Below are 21,193 nucleotides of genomic sequence, written 5' to 3'. Positions count from 1 at the left end.
GAAAGTCTCTTGGGTCTTAAGCAGCCTTACCAGTAAGGGTTTTATCCATCTACACCTTATACGTTTCATAATTCACATTCAAATACTCGATATTTCTTGGTGCTATTTTGAATGTTATGGGTCTGATATCTTTCTGGATTCTACTTTCTTGTTCCAGTACATAGTGACTATGACCTTAAGTCTAGTTGATCTCTCTCCATTCCTCAGTGGTGAGAAATTAAATAAGGTCTTGGATGAATCTATCCATATACCTAGACAAGAAGACTTCTATGATGAAAAAAACAGTTTTCCTGAATATGGTCCCAGAGTAGCTTTCATACACAGGTACCATATTTCATCATGCTTGTCTCATGGAGGTTGAGTTCATTTTGTAGCTCATTGGTCCAGTGAGTGAATGAATTGTGACCAGAGCTATTACTGTCTCAAATCTTTGTCTTTATTCCAAAAAACCTAATTTTTCCTGAGAACTTACTCTGTCCTTTTAAGGAAGGCCCTGAAAGCAAAATTGAGTTTTTCCTTTTTGGTTGCAGACTCTGGATGGAAAATGTAGCTACCCAGTAGTAAAATTATATAAACCATAATGAAATCAGTCTCATGAGTAAAATAAAATTCCTCAGTTCATGAAGCAATTCTAAGCAAATGTCAAATCTTGATGACCATAAAAATAAAACAACAATCTTAAAATTTACCAGAATGCTTTATCTTCAGGTAAATAAGTAAACAAAGGGAGAGATGGCTTAGCAGTTAAGCGCTTGCCTGTGAAGCCTAAGGACCCTGGTTTGAGGCTCGATTCCCCAGGACCCACTTTGGCCACATGCACAACGGGGTGCACACATCTAGAGTTCATTTGCAGTGGCTAGAGGCCCTGCTGCGCCCATTCTCTCTTTTCCTCTTTATCTGCCTCTTTCTCTCTGTTTGCCACTCTCAAATAAATAAACAAAAAAGAAATAAAAATTAAGAAAAGGGAGGTTTCTTAAAGAAAGCCTGAGAGGGGCTGGAGAACTAGCTTAACAGTTGAGGCGTATGCCTGTGAAGACTAAGGACCCAGGTTCAATTCTCTACATCCCACATAAGCCAGATGCACATGGTGGTGCATGCATCTGGAGTGTGTTTGCAGTGGTGAGAGGCCCTGGTGTGCCCAGTCTCATCCTCTCTGTCTCAAATAAATAAATAAATAAAAATAAATCTTTGAAAAAGGGGGAAAAGCCTGAAAGAATATACAGGTTTAAAAGGGATATTCTGTTAGAAAGCAAAAAATACTTTAATGTAATGCTTTTTGAGTATATATTGACACACTTATCAATTATGACAAGCTGAACACATCAGTTCAACCAAGCCTCCAACACTACAATCACTCAGTCAGCCTTCAGAATTGGGTAACAACTGAGGCAATGTTGAATGGCAATGAAAGATCCCATGATTTGCAGTCTTAACATCTCTTGAAACCTGCCTTGTGAGGAGCAAGCACTGCAGTTCTAGGTCACTACTACAGGATGGCTAGGGCTGGAGTGAATCAGGAGTCTTGAGGCAGAGTTCACAGATGATTCCACTGCCCCAGACAGGTTTTTCTACAGACTGTAAGAGGCAGGAGTATCACCTATGGAGGGAATCATTGTGGCAAAAGAGTATTGTATACTCATAGCAAAAGCCAAAGTCTTAAAAGAAAATGGATACGTTATACTTTCTGAGAGGAGGAGCTTATAATTTTAAATGTAATTGCTGGCTCTCCAATACTTCAAAGACATCTATGTTAAGGCAATGGATAGTGTCATGGCATTGCACAAATTGGAAAAATTAAAACAAAACACAAATGTCAAAACCTTTGTCATTATTACACTTGAAATCATACCAGATCTGGTAAAAGAATATAGCACAAGCATGAGAATGATGGGTCTGGCTGGTTTAGGAGTCAAAGAGCAGACTACAGCTCTGCCAGCTAGATTTGATAAAGCCCACAAACCTTCAAGGAAATTTGTGATTTAAATTATTGGCTTGCTGCTTTGGTTTACAACAGAATTAATCAGATTCTGATGTACATTTTGACTGAACCATGTAGCTACTTAATGACTATTTGCCTGGGTCACAGTTCAGGAGGAAAAGAGGTGAAGAGAGAGCTTACGTTCTATATTGAAGCATAAAAGAAATTATCTTGTGGGGGAAAATACAACCATTCAGTCATCTTGGTAAAACTGAAATAACAAAAAATGCCCTAAGTGATGTTCAGGAAAATTTAGAAACTTACATACGTGGTTTATAAGAAGCAAAAGTTAAGAATAGCACAATTGGAAGTTTTTCAGATGAATTCTTAGCACTATCACAATGCAACTTTCAGATTAAAGAACAGTCCATATTTCTGTCTTGCTCCTGCAAAAAAGAAAGAAAGAAGGAAAGAAAAGAAAAAATAGTCAAAACAAAGATGGTTAATTCTAAAAGGATGTCTCACTTGTAAAGAAGCAAGAAAAATGTCACAAAATATACTATTCAATGATTTCTCATTTAGGGAAATGATAAAGTCTGTGTTTTAAAGGTGTTTGGCAAATGTGGGTATGTATTTGAGTTCACATGTATGTGTGTGCATGTGCCTGTGGAAGCCAGAGGCTGATGTCGGGTGTCTCCTCAATAGCTCTCCACCTTAGTGAGAAAGAAAGGGTCTCTCACATAAGCAGAGCTTACAGCTTTAACTTGTCTAGCTAGACAGCTTGCATCCGTATCTCCACCTTCAGAGGCCTGAGCCTAAGATTTTGCCATGTCCACCAGATATTTACATGTGTGGCAAAGATCCAAACTCCTCACCCTTGGGTAGTGTGGTAGTTTGAATGAATGTCCTCCCCTCAATACAGGAGTTTTAAAGTTTGTAACTTGGTGTCACTGTAGGTGGATCCTAGGGTCTAGCCCTAAGATGTGGGGGTAGACCCAGAATTCCAACCTAAAGATATTCAAAGTGCTTTAGTTCTGCTATTCTGGGTTCCTAGAGTGTGCTTGCTTGTGCTACTGGTGGTATTTTTTGTTTCTTGAGAATTTTTTTCCCTCTCTGTGTGGACCTGTGAAAATGGGCCCATTTCTTCTGCCATTATGAAACTTCCCCTGAAACTGTAAGCTTCAATAAATCCCTTCCTCACATTACTGTGCCTGGTTTGGAAGTTCATCCCGGAAACTGAGGCTGACTGCAACAGGTAGTAAGTATGTTATACACATAACCAACTCCCAAGCCCCATCAGATGTGTTTTATATATTTATTTATTTATGGAAGACAGAGAGGGAGAATGGGCACAGCAGGACCTCTAGCCACTGCAAACAAACTCCAGACGTATGTGCTAACTTGTGCATGTGGCTTTATGTGGTTACTGGGGAATTGAAACTGGGTTATTAGGCTTTGCAAGCAAGCACCTTAACTACTGAGCAGTCTCTTTAGCCCTAGCAAATGTGTTTTTGAAGGCACCAGACATTACACTGACTTTAAGAACATTCCCACACTGAAACCTATCACTGAAAATTGAATGAAATACAAGCAAGTATTCAAAAATAGTTTAAGGGGCTAGCGAGATGGCTTAGCTGTTAAAGAATTTGCTTGTGAAGCCTAAGGACCCAGGCTTGATTCTTCAGGTCCCATGTAAGCCAGATGCACATGGTGGCACATGTGTCTGGAGTTAGTTTGCTGTGGTTAGAGTCCCTGGCATGCCCATTCTCACTCTGTCTCTCTCGTCTCTCCCTTTCTCTGTCTTTAATAAACAAATAAATCAAAATAAAATATTTTTTAAAAAGTAGTTTAACATTAAAGTTATATATTTAGTTTTATTGTAATTATTTATAGAAAGCATAAAACAGCTATTTGTTTATAAAATTATCATGCAGAATTGGCATTTAAATTAAATGGCAGCATTTGAAATTTACCATTTTCAATAATCTAATTACAAACTGTACACTAAGTATTCTTATAAACCAAATGAACACTAACTAAATTATGTAGAATTTCACATGTGTTTTATTTCAAACTAGATATAGTGGTTATAACTTAGTTAAGTCCATTTTAATATAGCATTGACATATTGAAAAGCTTACTGAAAATTCTCAATATAAATTGGTATATCTACTAGAACTTTGCTTAAGGAATGGTTTTTAACACCTGGAACTTGATATTTTAATATCATATTCAAGGACACAAATGAAGTGGACTTCTGCTAATATTTGTTAGGCACTAAGAAATCTCCATCATGTGCTAAATAATCTCTAAAAAGAAACAGCAAACACAATTCTCTAGCCAACTATATGCTATCAGAGTAGTAAGTGAAAGCTATTTCAATCCTGCCATCCCCCCAAAAAGATCCATGTAAGTCCATGTTTACAACAAAGTCTAGTAGAACAATAATGATTTACAGCTCATATGTACATGCTGCATGTTCATCATAGTCTTCCCTGTTTATATTGAGCAATGATCTTTAGCTTAAAGGAACTGTTGGTGTTTGGAGCGTGCAGTGCCCAAAAGCTCAGCAGTCTCCTGCAAGTGGCTGGTACCTGACTTGCTAAGCTCAGTTTTCTAGATTAGGACATATAGAATGCTAAGAATGCTATTCTAAGGGAGAAGAGGAAACCATGAGACTAAAAAGAATGATTTCATGACAATAATCCTAGCTGTTTCACATCATAAGGTGAGTCTCATCAAGATTCCTTGAGCAGAGCAAAAGGACATCAAGGGGAAGACAGAGAGAAAGAGAGGCTCCTCCACAGGGTAATGATGATAGCAGCCTGAGAAATACAGGAGAAATCTGTTTCTATAATCCCTGGAATTCTATTTAGGGATCAGTTGTCAAGATGTCACCTTCACCGGGCATGGTGGCACACATCTTTAATCCCGGCACTCGGGAGGCAGAGGTAGGAGGATTGCCGTGAGTTCAAGGCCACCCTGAGACTCTATAGTGAACTCCAGGTCAGCCTGGACTAGAGTGAGACCCTACCAAAAAAAAAAAAAAACAACAACAACAACAATAAAAAAACAGGATGTCACCTTCTTGGATATCCATAGGGTATTGCTTCTGTTTCCATTAACTTTAGAGAAATTTTGTTTGAAATCTTGGAAGTAATAAAATTGTTCTCATTCTTAAGAAAAACATAAAAGTAACTGTCACGAGGCCTCAGCAATGGATGGTGAGAAAGTGAGTAGATTCAGGGGCAGCTATACTGTGCAGCCAGAGGGTCTGGCTGGATGCCTTCCCATCCATAAGTTTAGACCCAGAGTGCCAGCAGAATTCAGCAGGTTATGGGTCAGGTTTTCTTTTGCTCCTCATAGGCCTGTGCTCAGACAGAGGAAAATCACCACATAGAATCAGCACATAGAACTGGCAAGCTGGACCTAGAGTTGTATAATGTTCTGGAAGGCCACTGGAGGATACTAGAATACCCTGAAACACAGCCAGCTGGCCTTCCCAGAGTAGAGCGAGCTCTGAGAGAACGGCAGAGCTGTGAGTACCACCGCAGTTTGGAGAAGTTCACAGTGATCCTTGCATGGGCCCTGGCACTGCCCTGGGTGTCTGCCAGGATAAGGCTGACTTTCTCCTCTGGGTGAGAGGCCCTGAGAAGACAGGGGATTCTGAGACATTGGTGAGGTTCCATTCTCCAAGGGACATTGAACATTTACTTTTTGCCATGTACTGTGGCTATGTCCTTTGCAATGGCTTTGTAATATTCACAATGCTTCTAAAAGTTCCTCAGATGAGGAAACTAAGAGTCAGAGAGGGCAAATCATTGGCTTAGACCAGCAAATATCAGTATTGGAATTTGAATCTGGGTTCTCTGGCCGCAAGGCACAAAAACCTGAAATACATGTACATGTACTATAGTCAAACCCTAAAATGTTTCAATCCATCAACATCTGGGGGTCCCACTCTTATTTAAAAAAAATACTTTGAGGTAGGATCTTACTCTAACCCAGGCTAACTTGGAACTCACTCCAGCCCAGGCAGGCCTTGAACTCATAATAATCCTTCTACCTCTGCCTCCCTCCATGTTGGGATTATACATGTGAGCTACCACCCCAGATTTTTCACCTTGAACAGCTGATCCCCCCGCCTCAATCTCCCAAGTGCTTGGATTACAGCCATGCATAATCACACCTGGTTTACATGTTGCTTGAATTGAACCCAGACTTATGTACACTTGAGGTAAGCACTATACCAACTGAGCTACATTCCTTGCCCACCCTTACCTCTAGCTTCTTCTTCCTACATCTACACCAAATTACCCTGCCACTGGAGCCACAGCACACAGCCCGCAGCCTCTAGGCATTCTGAGAGAACTCATATTTTTCTTTTGAACATAGGATGTTCCAAGGATGGTTAAGTTTTATGGATTTTTTGTTTGTTTGTTTTGTTTTGTTTTTTTAAGGTAGGGTCTCACTTTAGCTCAGGTTGACCTGGAATTTACTATGTAGTCTCAGGCTGGCCTCAAACTCATGGCAATCCTCCTACCTCTGCCTCCTGAGTGCTGGGATTAAAGGTGTGCGCCACTATGAGTGGCATGGTTAGGTTTTTAATCAGAAGAAAAAAAAAAACATATAGAAGTTTAGAATGTGTTGGATATTATTGGATTTTAATTTGTTACCTTTCCTGCCCTTTCTCTCAAACCTAACACACACACACACACACACACACACACACACACACACACACACACACACAAGGAGGGGGGGGGAAACAGTGAGAGCTAGAAGATTCAGAGATTCAGTTTTCTCTTAGGTTGATTTTTTTTTTTCCATTGAATGAAACTAAAGTCAGGAAAATTAGCAGCAGAACAGCTGTTCTCCTGCCCTCCAAGAAGACATAAATGTCTTATAATTTATCCTTTACCAGGCTGATTAGGCCACAGGCAAAATGCAAAGTTTTTAGAATAAAAGTTTTAATAATATATATAAAGTAAGAGGAACAATTCTCAACAAGAGAAAGAAGAACAATAAGAGAAAATGGTGAATAGAGTCCTCTTTAATAAGAACGTAGGCCACAGAGTTCAAAAGCCCAGAACTTCAGTTGATATCAATTTAGGCAAATTATGCTTTCACTTGCTTAATGGGGATTAAAAATAGTACCTACTTTAAGTAATCCAGTGGCATGAGGTTAAGTTTTGACACATAGTAAATGATTAGTACAAATTAGATATTATTTTTTGTTTCTTTAAATTATTTTTAGTTATTTATTTGAGAGAGTGAGAGGGAAAGAGGCAGGGAGAGAGAGGGAGAGAGAGAATGGGCATGCCAGGGCCTCCAGCCACTGCAAACAAATTCCAGACATGTGTGCCCCCTTGTGCACCTGGCTTATGTGGGTCCTGGGGAATTGAATCAGGATCCTCTGGCTTCGCAGGCAAATGCCTTAACCATTAAGCATCCCTCCAGCCCCTATGTTTTAAATTTGTTTTTGTTTATTTTTATTTATTTATTTGAGAGTGACAGATAGAGAAAGAGGCAGAGAGAAAGAGAGAGAGAAAAAATGGGCGCGCCAGAGCCTCCAGCCACTGCAAATGAACTCCAGACGCATGTGCCCCCTTGTACATCTGACTAATGTGGGTCCTGGGGCACTGAGCCTTGAACTGGGTCCTTTGGCTTCACAGGCAAGGGCTTACCTGCTAAGCCATCTCTCCAACACAGCCCCTATGTTTTGCTTTTTATTAATCTTAGGGTAGACAAGAAAATATAAATGCAGGGTGTATGGTAGCACACACCTTTAATCTCAGAAGTTGAGAGGTAGAAGCAGGAGTATCAGAGTCCAGTGCCAGCCTCATCAGCCAATTGGGTTTGAGGCTAGCCTGGACTAAGAAATCCTGTCCCACAAACAATGATAAATAAATAAATAATACATAAATAAATAAATGCAGTATAATTGTGCAGAAAGGTATACACAGTAAAGTGCAGTAGTAAAATCCAATCTAACCAAAGGAAAGATAAAAAGTAAAGCAAAAAATAAGACATTGATTATAGTAGTTGGTTGTAATGTGCCCATCTTTAATTCCCAGCACTCGGGAGGCACAGGCAGGAGGATCACTGTGAATTCAAGGCTCACCTGGGGCTACAGAGTGGGTTTCAGGTTAGCCTATCTACAGTGAGACCCTACCTTGGGGGAAACAAAAAAGCAAAAGGAAGACTATAGCAGAGTCTTGTGTCTTCCTGCTATTTGCCACCAAAAGTGAGAGCAGCATTAATGTCTCCTGACCACAGGCTGTAGTTTCATCAGCAATAGGGTCTTACCATCTGGTTCTGGTCAGTAACTAAGCACTTTGGCAATAGCCTATACTGTGTTGGGGTCTTCATGGGCCTCTTTGACCAACAGCTTACTGTGGGGTGGGGTAACTCATCTCATGCACTGGGATTTACCTGTAACAACCTATGGCTTCAAGGTTCAATGACAAGAAGAGAGAAACTCTAGGGCTTAGCACTAAGTGAATCATCTCCATCACACCTTCAGAGCCCAAGAAACACTGCAGAGGAAGTGGCAGAGATTGAGTATGAATACTGCTCTCACTGCTAGCCAGAGAATCTTCTCTATGGGGAGGGTGGTTGACACTGAGGAAACTCAAAAGTCATCAAAGTACAACTGCTGTCAAGAGTTCAACACTAAAGGAGAGTTGTATCATGCCCTCCTAGACCCTGGGAACATTGAGAAAGACAGGACAGAAAGAAAGTAAGAGCCACAGGGTTGGAAGGTATACTGTGGGGCACTGTCCTCATGCTGAGTCAACTGGTACATTCATGACCCCAGAGTGGTGACTGACATCGTAACAAGCCCATAAACATCTTACATAGAGGATGGAGGAGGACAAAAGGAATGAGACAGCAAAACAGAAGGACTGTTTAGAAAGAGGAGAGTCCTCAGGAATGGGAACAGAGGCGAGGGGACAAAAGAGGATAACATGACAAGAATATAACCAAATTTTAGTATGTTCATAGATTAAGGTTTTCAATTTTAAAAAGGATATAGTAAAGTAAAACTGAAGTTGTATATAATAATTGGGAGAGGAAGCTTGGATTGTGGTACATAATTAAGAGACAAACTGAAAATAACATGTGGAGTTTGCAGTCTCCATCTGCTGGGTCTTGAAGGGCAGCCAGATTCCCATCCCTCTGATGACTCACCAGAGCTGCTCAAGATTTCAGAGGATACTCAGGTGAAGAAGGTAGCAAGCCCTGCCCTTCAGTCTGTGATTAAAACAAAACAAAACCATAAGAAATAAGAAGGCAAGATGCGAGGCAGGGCATTAAAGTCAGTTGAGTTGAAGTGAATGGGAAATGGGAACCCACAGTAATAAAGGAATGATAAATACATAAACAAAAAGCAAAAAATGAAAACTCTTTGCTCAAATAGCAAGGCAAAGAGAGGAGGGGTGGAAGAGATACCAGGAAGTAAAACCATCAGTGTTTCCCTGGGAAGAACAAGAGAAGCCGAAGAGGATGGCACCCTGAGAAAGACCCTGATATGGAATGGTTAGCTGAGACCCAGATCTACCCAGAATGGGCTGTAACCAAAGAAGGGTCACCTGACTTTGTTAAGCCCAAATTCCCTTCTCAGTGATCTCAGGACTTCGTGGAAACACCTCCCCCTGAAATCTGCTTTCTCCTTCCTCTTCCATTGCTGTAACTCAGTGGACAGAAATAACTTTGAGGAGAAATGACAGGTCATATAGCACCCTCAAAAAGGAAGAGAAAATGGGACATTCAAAATAAACAAAATAATTACAATTCTTGTTGCCAATTAAAATTATCTTTTCTTAAATATATATTTATTTTATCTTATGACTTCATAAAATACATTAGGTATCAAGACTCAATTAAAATTTTAAAATAAAAATATGGCATTATGGTGGATGGGCAGAAGGAGACATGGTAGAGAAGGAAAAGTGAAACCACAGACCTCGAGTGAGAGACAACACAAACAAAAGCAGTTTCAGGAAAGGCTGACAGTCCTTGCGCTCTGAGAGGGACTTCAAAACCAAGCAGACAGCACACACAAAATGCCCAACAGATAGAGAGAGCGATGAGGTTTTGCCACTGGTGTGACTCTTGGTATGTTGCACATGGGTTGCCTCTGTGGCTATATGGCCACTGGACAACCAAATGCTAGGTGGTTACTAGACCTGCTCAGCTACCCCAGTGTGCACTGATATGGCAAAGTAATAATAAAATATGTCATTATCTTTTTATATGTGTTATGGCATAGCAAAGTTTAAGAAGTACTGAAATAATGACCACAGGACAAAAAGAAGTATGAAATCCCCCCAAAATGTAAAAAAAAACAATAGGAAAGGAAATGTAGAAGCAAAACATAAGGAAACATTGAAGAGCGTTCATGATGGAATATTCAAAAAGACAATGGCAGTTGCCTGCCCTCAAATATACACAGAGAGTAAGTAGAGCTTTCTGTTGCCATGGGGTGCTAGAAACAGACAATGAAATCCTTGTTCTTGGCGCTGGAAGGAATCTAAAAGGTAATGACAGCTCTTGAACATTAACTTTCAGTTTTCTTGTGGGCAGGGGAAGTTGGCCTCCCCCTGTTGGGCTGTAGGATCCTAAATTGTGTGGCCATACTGGGTCACAGGTGTATTTAATGCCCCACCACCAGAGTACACAGTGATTATAGTGTAGGCGTAGAACCCATGCTTATTGACTGAATGAGAAAATTACTGAATTTCTTGTGAATATGCACTTGGTAAATGTCTAGAAAGGTAAATAGAAACAATGGTTAATGGGCAAATGTCACTACAGATTCCAGATGTTCTTCATGACAAGTCAGAGCTCTTGTCTGCAACTTTTGCCCCATGCATTGTACCCATGTATGCCAAGAGCAGCCTTTGTGCATGAGGTGTGGCTAGGAGCACAGAGCCGTGTCACAGAGCATGCCTCTCCACTTTGGGGATCTCAGTGAAACATCACTTTATGTGTCCCAGTTTACCTCTGTGTGAAATATTGTAATTGGATCTAATCACTTACACAAGTTTTCAGTTGAAAGGAGGCCCTAACCCTCCACCCTAGGGAATCCCTGCAATAAGCCTGGCTTTCAAAGGAAATCCTAAACTGAAACCATTCCTTAGGGCTTTTCATATGACCATCTTTCCAGTGATGTTCTGAAATATTTGAGCAATATTTTTTAAAGCTGGCATACAGAAAAAGAACTACGCACTTTTTACATTTTATTTCATCTTTTGTTTTTGTTGTTGTTTTTTGAGGTAGGGTCTCACTCTAGCCCAGGCTGACTTGGAATTCACTATGTAGTATCAGGCTGGCTTTGAACTCATAGCAATCCTCCTACTTCTGCCTCCTGAATGCTGGGATTAAAGATGTGTAGGACCACATCCCAGGACAGAGAGAGATAGAGAAAAAGAGAGAGAGAGAAAGAGAGAGACACAAAGGGAGAACGGAGTGCACACCAGGGCCTCCAGCCACTGCAAATGCACTTCAGATGTATGTAACTCTTTGTGCATCTGACTTTACATGGAGTACTGGGGAATCGAACCTGGGTCCTTATGCTTCTCAGGACAGCACCTTAACTGCTAAGCCATCTCTTCAGCCCTAAGTCTATTGTTTTAATCTGACTTTTCTTTTGAAACTAGAACTTTCAAGAATATGAGTTTTGAAGGATGTTAATTCATATCTAAGTTTGGCTAGCTAGATTCTTTGCCTGTAAACAGGAATGCTAACCTTTAGCTGCTCATGAGTCTGCTTAAATCAAAGCTGACATTTGCCTTTCTATCTTTAGGGTTGTTTGCTAAAGTAAATATTGTGCTTCCATAAAAGGGGGAAATTTTCAAAAGTTGCAGTTCCACTCCAAGTATGCTAAACTCAGGTTTACATCTGTGCGTGATGCAGACAACCCACAGCTAATCTCTCCTGACTCAGCAGACAGGAAAAAGCTGCTAGGAAGTCACCAAGGCCTGTGTGACTGCTGGGCTCCCTCCCTGGCTCCCTGTCCCCTCCTCTTATTAGTGTGCCTCCTCAACCTCTCAAGCTCTTCAGGATTAGCTGATCCAAAATAGCACCAAACAGACCACAGTCCAGGAGAGTAAAAGGCTTTGCCTATAGGTTACTCTTTCATCTGCAGCATTAATCCCTCAATACTGAGTCTCCCATACAAGTACTCTGAAATCGTTCTTTGCTTTCTACACAAAACAAAAGAAGCATGATTTACCTTTGAATTCCTCCCTTCCCTCTTTATTTGTTATCACCACACAGCACATGTTGCAGGCTGTCAGGGAGGAGCAATCCATATTGTCTATTTAGACTGCAGTTAGAACAAGGCTGGGCTTCCACCTGAATTGTCAGTGACAGACCCAATGAACAAAGCTCTGTGGCTTGCACAGAGCAGCGAATACCCTCATACAGAGTGAGTATTTACTAGATATTACTGCCCCCATTCGAGATGATACAGTAGTTTTGTCATCCCCAAGATCACAATGATGGGAAGTGGTTATCACTGGTTACCAGTGATCCTTCCTCCTAATTTAAGGGCCTTTCTTGGCAAAAAGCAACACAGTTTCTTTTCCTTTTCAGTTAAATGAAGGAAGAATAAGGGTTCACATCTATGACAGAAGCATAAATAGAGCTTCTCTCTTTCATTTAGTGTGACTTTTCCAAGGAGTGAAAGTACTGGAGACGTTTGCGATCTCAACCTCTGCAACACTGAAGGGCGCAGAGTGTGAGAGGCACGTTGGCCCACAGCTCTGACACCTGTGTGCTCCTCTAGACAGGTGTCATTGTCCTGTCTTCTGTTTGACCTGAGGCGTCCTGCTTTGGACCAGCTAAACTCATGCCTCTTATCAAGTTCCACAGACTGTATTTATGGCAGGGGTTCCTGTCTGCGAGTGTGTATTAAGGTAGGTGTCAGGAGTCTACTTCTCTAACTGCCTTTGTAGAGGGGTAAGTATGCTTTCAGGGGATTAACCCTGGCGCATGATAGAGTCAATGATGCACAGGAGAGATCAAATGTAGCCACCCATCTAAGGAGCAACTGTGTGTGCACACAAATACATCACATACCCACCTACATGAAAGATAGACTAAAGACCCTAGAAAAAGAATTAAAATCATTTGTCAACTGAAAACGCAATAATATATATATTTCAAGAGGAAGATGTGAGCAATGTGAGAAAAGAGGCAGTGAGGCATTTTATCAGCTTTAGAAAACATCAGTTTTTAACTCTCTTACTTCTTGAGGAACAAACAGGTTAAAGGTGGCTCCATTAACCTGGAGTGGCTTGCGTATGGTGCCCAGGTAGTCAGGAACAAAGGGGGAGGCTCGCTCTGCTCCACAAAATCCAGACTATGATCTCATTTCTTTCTCCTGACAAACTCTTCCAAAACGTGAGACTAAAGCAAGGTTCACTTCCCTCTTATTCGCTGGTGGGAGAAACACTTGGGCTGTTAGTAAAGGTCAAAGGAGACAGAAAGGCTGTCCATAGGAATTGAGGAATGAGGAGAGACCTGGAGAGTAAATTAACTCCTTCGTAAATCAGAACGGGTTTCATGTCACTTTTCCAAAATACCAATATTTATAGCCAGCCTCCTCTGCTATAAATGTCCCATTCCAAACTCAAAAAAAAAAAAAAAAAAGGAAGGAAGGAAGGAAGGAAGGAAGGAAGGAAAAGAAATAAGAAATGAAAAAGATGGCCTGGCAAGGTGTTTAATCCCAGCACCTGAGAGGCATTGATAGGAAGATTGCTATGAATTCGAGGCCAGCCTGGGACTACAGAGCATGTTCCAGTTCAGCCTGGGCTAAAATGAGACCCTATCTCAAAAAAAAAAAAGGGGAAGTAAAAGAAAATAAACAACAACAAACCAAGATGGTTCTTACTCTTGAGTTGCATGAACAGAGTACAGTGCACTCACCGGAAGCTGTTCCTCCCTGCCTTCTCCTGACTCCTCCTCATCGGTGTTCTACCACAAAGCTCATGGTTGTGCCATCAAAGGAAGGGGGCGCAATGATCCGTGGCCCCAAGGGCTGTGATGTGATGCTGATGACAGGTTTGCCATGCATCTGGGCAAAGCCTTTGGCCCCCACAAGCTGGGATGTGGCTCCTGGGACTGAAGAAGAAGAGGAGGCGGGGGACTGACCAGAGGCCATGAAATATGGGGCCTCTGCAAACGTTGCAGCTGCCTCTTTGTTGGGGGGCTCTCCTGCCATGGACAGCTCACTGCCCCCTGGAGTGTGAGCAATGGGCATGGGCTGCAGGGCATTGGGGGGCAGCACCGTGGGCAGGAACCCAGGGTAGATCATATAGGTGGGTCCATAGGCCCCAGGACTCAGGGCCAAGGGGGGTACAGGGAGGGACATGGGAGCCACAGCTTGCTGCTGGGAGGTCATGGGCACGTCCACGTACTGTCCTGTCTCAGGGTCAAACAACCTCCGGGTCATAGGCTGTACCGGTGTGTCCACCAGATAGTACTGGCCAGTGGTCACATCCAGAAGCATCTTGCGCTGAGTCTGCTGCGGCTGCGGCGGCTGGAAGGGGTCTGTGGAGACGGTGGTAGGGCCTGTGGGTGCTGGGGCTGGCATACCAGGTGGGGAGAAGCAGAGGACCTGAGGTTGGGTCCCCTGGAGGGTAAAGGGCAGGGCCTGCTGGTGGTAGACAGCAGTAGGCGTGTGCTCAGGGCTCTGCGGCCCCGTGGGTGCAGCTACGGTCTCCCGGGGGTGGTCGGGTTTGGAACGCCAAGCTGGCCTGCTGGTTCCACTGACCTGAGGCCCTTTGGAGCTATTGGGGACCTGACTGCGGGCACTCAGTGGGGGTAAGCTGCAGAGAGAGGCAGCCGAGGAGACGGAGGGGCCCTCTCTGGCAACCCCAGGCCTGCCAGGCAAGTCCCCCGAAGCAGGATTTCCTTTCAGGGGGATGGTCAGGTAATTCTCACAGTCACTGTTGCTCTTCTCCAAACTAATGCCACTTTTCCTGTGGGTAGCCTCATCAGCAGGTGCCCGCGCGGCTGGGGAGATTTTGAGGGACCGGAGTCCCTGGGATTTGATGCCTTTTGCTGCTGCTGAGGGGCTTTCTGGAGAAGATCCTTGCGGGAACTTGCCAGCAACACCCCCAGTTTTCTGAGTGCTGTTGGCATTCACTGTGAACACACTGCGGTTGCCGGGGAGCGGGGGCAGGGGCTGCAGGGGTTGGGTTCTTTCCACATCCTTGTGGACTGGGGGGATATAGAGGGACCGGGGCCTTTCCCTGGCCATGTTCTCGAAGGCGGCTGCCCGGGCAGACACACTCTCAGAGCTGGGGTTGGAGTTTCTCCGCTGCAGACGTTCCACCGGGGCTCCTCGCAGGACCACGCCGCCACCTTTTTGCCCGGAGCCCCTGTCTTCCATCTCACTCAGCCCTTTAGCCAGCTTGTCGGGGTCTCCCTCGGGACCAGCCACACCTTCCCTCTCCTCGCTGGCAATGAGCGACAGGACGTGGCTGTCAGCCATCACCGGCAACGGGTCACTCTTGCGTTTCCACTCGTTCCTGTTAAAACTGTACAGCTCCTCCATGGACCTCACGGCAGCCGTGAGCTTCTCCAGGGCGTTCCGGGCTGGCTTCGGGGCTTTGCTCTCCTCCTTGAGCTCCTCCTCCTTGGGCTTCTCTGGGGTCCTCTGAGCAGAAGCCTTGGAGACAATTTTGAGCACAGGCAGGTAGGACCCCTGCTCAGGTTTATTGGGAGCAATGGTGGCCACAGGCAGCCTGCCAGATGCCCTGTGAACCAAGACTGTTCCTTCTGGCGAGGAGTTTGAGACCCTGTTGGCACTGCCCACTTTCCCCAGGCCTTCCCTGGGCTCTCGATCCACACTGTCTTCTCTCTGGTTCACAACCGCCTGGCATGTAATCACCATGGGGGACAAGGATCGCGTTCCACCTGTTGCAGCAGCCAGCTGCCTAGGTTTGGGCCCTGTTAGCCCCTGCTCTGGGGTAACACTGCCCTTGTCACTGCTGTCCCCGGACCCTTTGATTAGTTTCCTGACATCTCTCACCTGGTGGAGAGGCCCCTGGGCCTTGGACTTGTCTCTGACATCTCTCACCTGGAACTGGGGCACTTTTTCCAGGTTGTCCCCACGGAACAGCTTCTGCTGGGCCCTGGTGTTGTCCTCAGTGGTCTTGAACAGGTTAGACGTGTTGCCGCTAGCCAGCTTGGGGGTGAGCAATTTGGCAATGTTGAAGTCTGAGCTTGGCTGCTGCACACTCCCTAGTCGGATCTTGATTTCAGGAGCCTTGGGCCTGATCACTGCCGTGGACGTGGCCTGGGCAGCAGCTGGGTACTTGGTGGCCTGCTTCTCTGGCTGCTTGTCCTTGGGTGTCTGCTGGATGTTGGGAACAAAGAGGCGAGACATGATGGTGGACTTGCTGGCAGAGATCTCCCCAAGATCAGCTCTCCAGTCCCCTCCTTTGGAGAGCTTCAGCTTCCCAATGGAGGCTTTCCCTTCCTGCTTCTCGGCCTCCTTCTCCTTCCAGGACCGGAAGGCACTGTTCTGGCTCCGAAGGAAGATGCCCTTCACTGTCTCGGAAGCACTCTTTTTAATTTCACACACTTCTGCGTGTCCATCAGACAATCTCCTACCAGAGGCAGCGCTGCTTTCTCGAGGAGTGCTGGCTTTGAAAATGGGTGACTTAGACCCTGCGGTAGACCCCTCTCCACCAGTATCAGACACGCTGACCACAGTGTACTCAGAGCCGGCCTCTGAGTGGCGAGAGCTCTGGCGCTGCAGGCCCCTCTCCCGCTGCTTCTCTGTCCCCGGAAGGCCTTCGGCTTCCTTGGAGGTCCCGGAGAGGTTGTGGTGGGATGTGTCAGTGACTTCTCCTCTCTCCATTTTGAACTCGTGTTCCCGCTGCATCTTTTTGGAAATGACATTTTTGAGCAGACTGGAGGCAAACTTGGACTTTTTCTGGGGGCCTTCAGTGCGGGAAGCAGGCTTGCTGCTCTCGGATGTCTCTGAGCCATCATCGGTGTACACTGACCCGGGACCCTTGCTGGAGCCTTTGGTGGCCCTGCAGGGACCAGTGGCGGAACTGGCTTTGCTCTCACTGCGTAAATTCAGGGGCTCCAGAAGCGTGACCACGCGGGAGCCCGTCTGGACCTGTTTCTGGAAGCACAGGGGTGTTTCCACATGTTTGATTTCTCCCTCGACTTTGCTGACCACGAACTCCAAGGCCTTGGTCTGGGACTTCTTGGCTTGGATGTAGAGCTGGTCTGCAGCAGCCCTGGCGCCACCGCCCTTCCTCAGACCCGCAGCCACCGAGGCTGCACTGCTCCTGAGCAGGCTCTGTTCCACCCTGGCTCCAACACCCCCACATTTTAAGTCCAGGAAGGTTGACCAGCGTCCAAAGCCCACTTCAGAGAGTGTGGTGGAGGACTCTCGGGAGCTGATGTTCAGGGCTTCAAAGTAGGGGTAAGCAAGGCTCCGGAAGGCCCGGGAGGTCAGGTTCCGCACCTCTTTGTCCGCATCGTCCAGCTCGCTCACCGCACTGGAGGCTCCGCTGGAGTAGTCCACCAACTCCTTTGCCCGGATAGCCCCGCACCTGGTTTGCAGGCGAGCAGGGATAGCAATGAATTTCTTTGCATGGTCCTGAGCCACGGCTGCAGCCGAGTTTTGCTTCAGCGAACTTGAATTGTGTTCAGCAGCTGTAGAGACACGGAGGCTCATGTCGCCTTCATGCTTGGCAGCATAAATAATGTTTTGCTTTGCACGCACGTTGCTAGGCTCATTTATATCCCGGGAAGCTGGCTTGATTGATAGGAGGGTCTGGCTTGCCGCACTCCCACAGCTGCTTGGAGCAGTGGCCACTGCCTCTGAGGCCGCTTCTGGGAGCTCCAACAAAGGCTCAGGCAAAGCGGCAGTGCCAGGCCCGGTAGTAGGTGGGGGGACAGTGTCACTATCCGAGGGACCACTGCCCACTTCCGTGCTGCTGGTGTCGCGACCACCACTGCCTGCACTGGGGCGAGCCAGGTCGCTGCTGGTGGGGCTGGGTGTCCGGGTGGCGCTGGTGCTGGGGGTGGTGCTGAGGTAGCAGCTGTTGTCATCATCCTCTTCAGTGGGGGTGGTGACGTCCCCCGGGGTCTCATCACTGCCACCAAAGGAAGCATAGTCCACGAATGAGTAGATCACATTGTTGTCCTCGAAGTCCCACCGGGAAGCCAGCCCCACATCGAAGTCCATGTCCTGCTCTACTTCGCTCAACTGGATCTCATGCGTGGTGATGTAATGTGCCTCCTCATTTTTCGGGGGGTCTCTGTTGCCTTGAGACTTGGCAATAATGTCCCTGCATTCTGTTCCATCTCCTACCCCTCCTCCTCCCTCTTGCTGTCTTCCTCCTCCTGCGGCTTTTCTTCCTTCTTCTCTTCCCTTGGGTTGACAGGTCACTTCGGTCTCACTCTCGAAGCCTAAGGATGAAGAGGAGGTGGCCAGAGCCCCCAGTGATGTGACCGAATCATCCGTTTTGCACAGACCTTCATCCTCTGCTTGGTCCGCTGGGGAGGAGGAGGAAGAGAAACTGTCACCCTCACCAGCGCGGGTGCTGGGCCTTCGGGAGGGGGCAGGACTCCTGGGGTTTGCCGCTTCTCGGTCCTGCCTGCTGGCTTCACCCCGGGATTTTGTCTTTGGGCTCTTTGAGGCCTCCTCTTCACCGGAGCAGAGCTCCAGTTTCCTGGTCTGGGGGCTGTCCCTCCCGCCTCCCGCTGAAGCACACATCTCCACGTATTTCGCTTCTCCCTGGGAGGAACCTGAAGGCTTGGGCAGTGGCCGCAGCTGTTGCTTGTGTCCCCGGCTGTCCCGAGATGGGCTCACGCGGTCCTCCTTGTCCACCAGGCTGGCCTGCGCGTCCGGTTCAGGAGAGCCGGCTTCCATGCTGAGCCCTCGCCTGGGTTTCAGCGACAGGAAGAGGCAGCGGTGAGCGCTGGTGGTGTCCTCAGTCCCGCTCTGGTCCTGGAGGGGCCGCAGAGTGGCCTGAAGCAGGGTTCCACGTGCCTGGCCTGGCCCCAAGACCGTGGGTACCACGGCCACGGTTGCCACTACCACCCACTGCTTCAGCCCCTGTGGCGGGGCCGTGGCAGGCTGGAGGGAGGGGGGAAGGCTCCCGGCTGGGGCGGCGGAGGTGGTCTGTGGCTTGGGGGCTGCGGCTCTGGCCGAGACTGTGGCCAGTGTCGCGTAGCTGAACTGTCCTGTCCAGTTGCCTGCCTGGCACTGGCAGCGGCGGCTGGGGGTCTGAATGCCATCAGCCACGGAAGGGGCAGTGTCTGCGGACCGACCTCGGGACTGCCAGGAATGAAGGGAAAGCTGGTGTTGTTTCATATGAAGCCTCGTCCCTTTCCTGGATGGGGCGACAGAGGGTCACGTCATTCCAGAAATATTTTTAGTGTCCATTCCGTATCATATCGAAACCACACTTGAGGGAAGAGATGAAAAGAGGAGGTTGGGGGTGGGGGCGGCATGCGGCGTCTAATTCAGATCCACCAAATGTTCCCTGGAGTCTGTTATAGAACCGTCTAGCAAGTGCACAATTACCCTTCCCTAAGTGCCATCTTTCTCTCCCCAGCCTCTGATTAGACGGCTTTTCTTTTCCTAGTTCCTAAAATTCATATTCTGCACTGCGCTTCAAATTAATTAAGGATATTCCGGAACTATTTCAAATTCTCCCTTGTACATATGGTAGTTTCATATTTGCCTCAAGAACTATGCATTTTCTTGCTCTTTGGAGAGTCTAATCAGATGAGTTCTGATTTAAGAAAAAGTTTTCATAGAAAAACAATATTTCATCTCCCTTTTCTGGAAGTTATGCTCCATGAGACATAAACTACTTGTTTCAAAACAGAAAGAATCCTTTCTAGGATCCTTGCTATGATGACTCAAGGCATAAAAAGTCAGTTTTCAGACACCTAAAACTTACTTATTTTAACTTTGAGTTCTAAGCACTAAAAACCAAACACCTCAGGCTAAACTTGACAGTTGCTTCAGATCCCTGTTACAATATCGACTCAATCTGAGAAACATTCCCTAAAGGTGTAAAGCCCCAGCAAGACAATGCACCCCTAATTAAATATAGCTGAGCTGCAGCCTCATCCTCTGTTCCACTGGCTGTATGCCAGGCCTGCAGGGCACCGAGTCAACAAGCGCAAAGAACAAGGAATATGCTTACCCTTCATGAGTACAGTGCGGCTTGTTGGGAGGTTCAGAGAGGAAATGTGAGCCCCTGGCCAGCCCCATGGAAACGCAGCCAAAGTCCCCACTCGCTGGCTCTGAGGCACATCCATTCCAGACAAGTCAGGAGTTGTGCAGGCAGCTTTGCCAGACAACCCAAGATGGGGGGGAGGTCTATGCTGGCCACCCCCAGGGCAATCCCCTGGGCACTCTGTGGAGAACCACGGCTCCGTTTTGCAAGATCTGGTCCTCGTCACCTGTCGGGCCCAACTCCACCACTATACATAGTTTATGTGTCACTTATGCCGATTGAATAAAGCCCTATTTTAAACATCCACAAATGTGGATACAAAAATAACACCATCAACCATCCCCTTCCTACGCAAGTGCCACCCCCATGCTGAGTGTTGCTTCCTCTGAAAAGGCATGTGGGTATCTAAGAAGTGGAAGCCCCCAACAATTGCAGCTTCTACCTGCTCCCTCCTGGGATGCAGACAGCCCTGTCCAGCCATGTCTGTGACGATGCCCTCTGCCCTTGCTGCTGCCATTAAAAACATGACAAATGATGGAGAGATGGCTTAGTGGTTAAGGAATTTGCCTGCAAAGCCAAAGGACCTCAGATCAATTCCTCTGTACCCATGTAAGCCAGATGCACAAGGTGGCATAAGTGTCTGGAGTTTGTTTGCAGTGGATAGAGGCCCTGATTTGTCCATTCTCTCGCTCTCTTCTATCTCTCTCTCCCTCTATGCCTCTTTCTCTCTCTCAAATAAACAAATAAAAATGAAATATTTTTTTAAAAACATGACCAAAAAATGACAAGGAGAGGCTGAAAGTTTCAGGTATAGTAACAGGGATACAAAGCCAAACTCAAGGTGAAGAGAAAAAGATAGAAATGTGCCCAAAATTTAGTTTCTCTTAATAACTATAACTAACATAGTGTTTTCTATGGGCCACCGACTCTTTGAAGCACTTTAAAAAATATATTTTTTTTTACTTAGTTATTTGAGAAAGAGGGAGAAAGAGGGAAGGGGAAGGGAGGATGGGCATGCCAGGGCCTCCAGCCACTGCAA

At 46.1% G+C, this 21,193-nt stretch overlaps 1 protein-coding gene across 1 annotated transcript; it reads right to left on the bottom strand.

Annotated features, from left to right (window-relative positions):
- Positions 1–2,162: 2,162 nt before the first annotated feature.
- Positions 2,163–19,277, bottom strand: C2H4orf54 (chromosome 2 C4orf54 homolog). Its single transcript, XM_045143531.1, has 2 exons — positions 13,856–19,277; positions 2,163–2,364 (listed from the first exon to the last, which is right to left on the bottom strand). Exon 1 carries the CDS (start codon positions 19,275–19,277, stop codon positions 13,893–13,895), a length of 5,385 nt encoding a protein of 1,794 aa, XP_044999466.1. The 3' UTR covers positions 2,163–2,364; positions 13,856–13,892.
- Positions 19,278–21,193: the final 1,916 nt, after the last annotated feature.

The sequence above is a fragment of the Jaculus jaculus genome, chromosome 2, assembly GCF_020740685.1.
Source record: "Jaculus jaculus isolate mJacJac1 chromosome 2, mJacJac1.mat.Y.cur, whole genome shotgun sequence".
Lineage (NCBI taxonomy): Eukaryota > Metazoa > Chordata > Mammalia > Rodentia > Dipodidae > Jaculus > Jaculus jaculus.
This window is presented reverse-complemented; position numbering and strand designations above follow the sequence as displayed.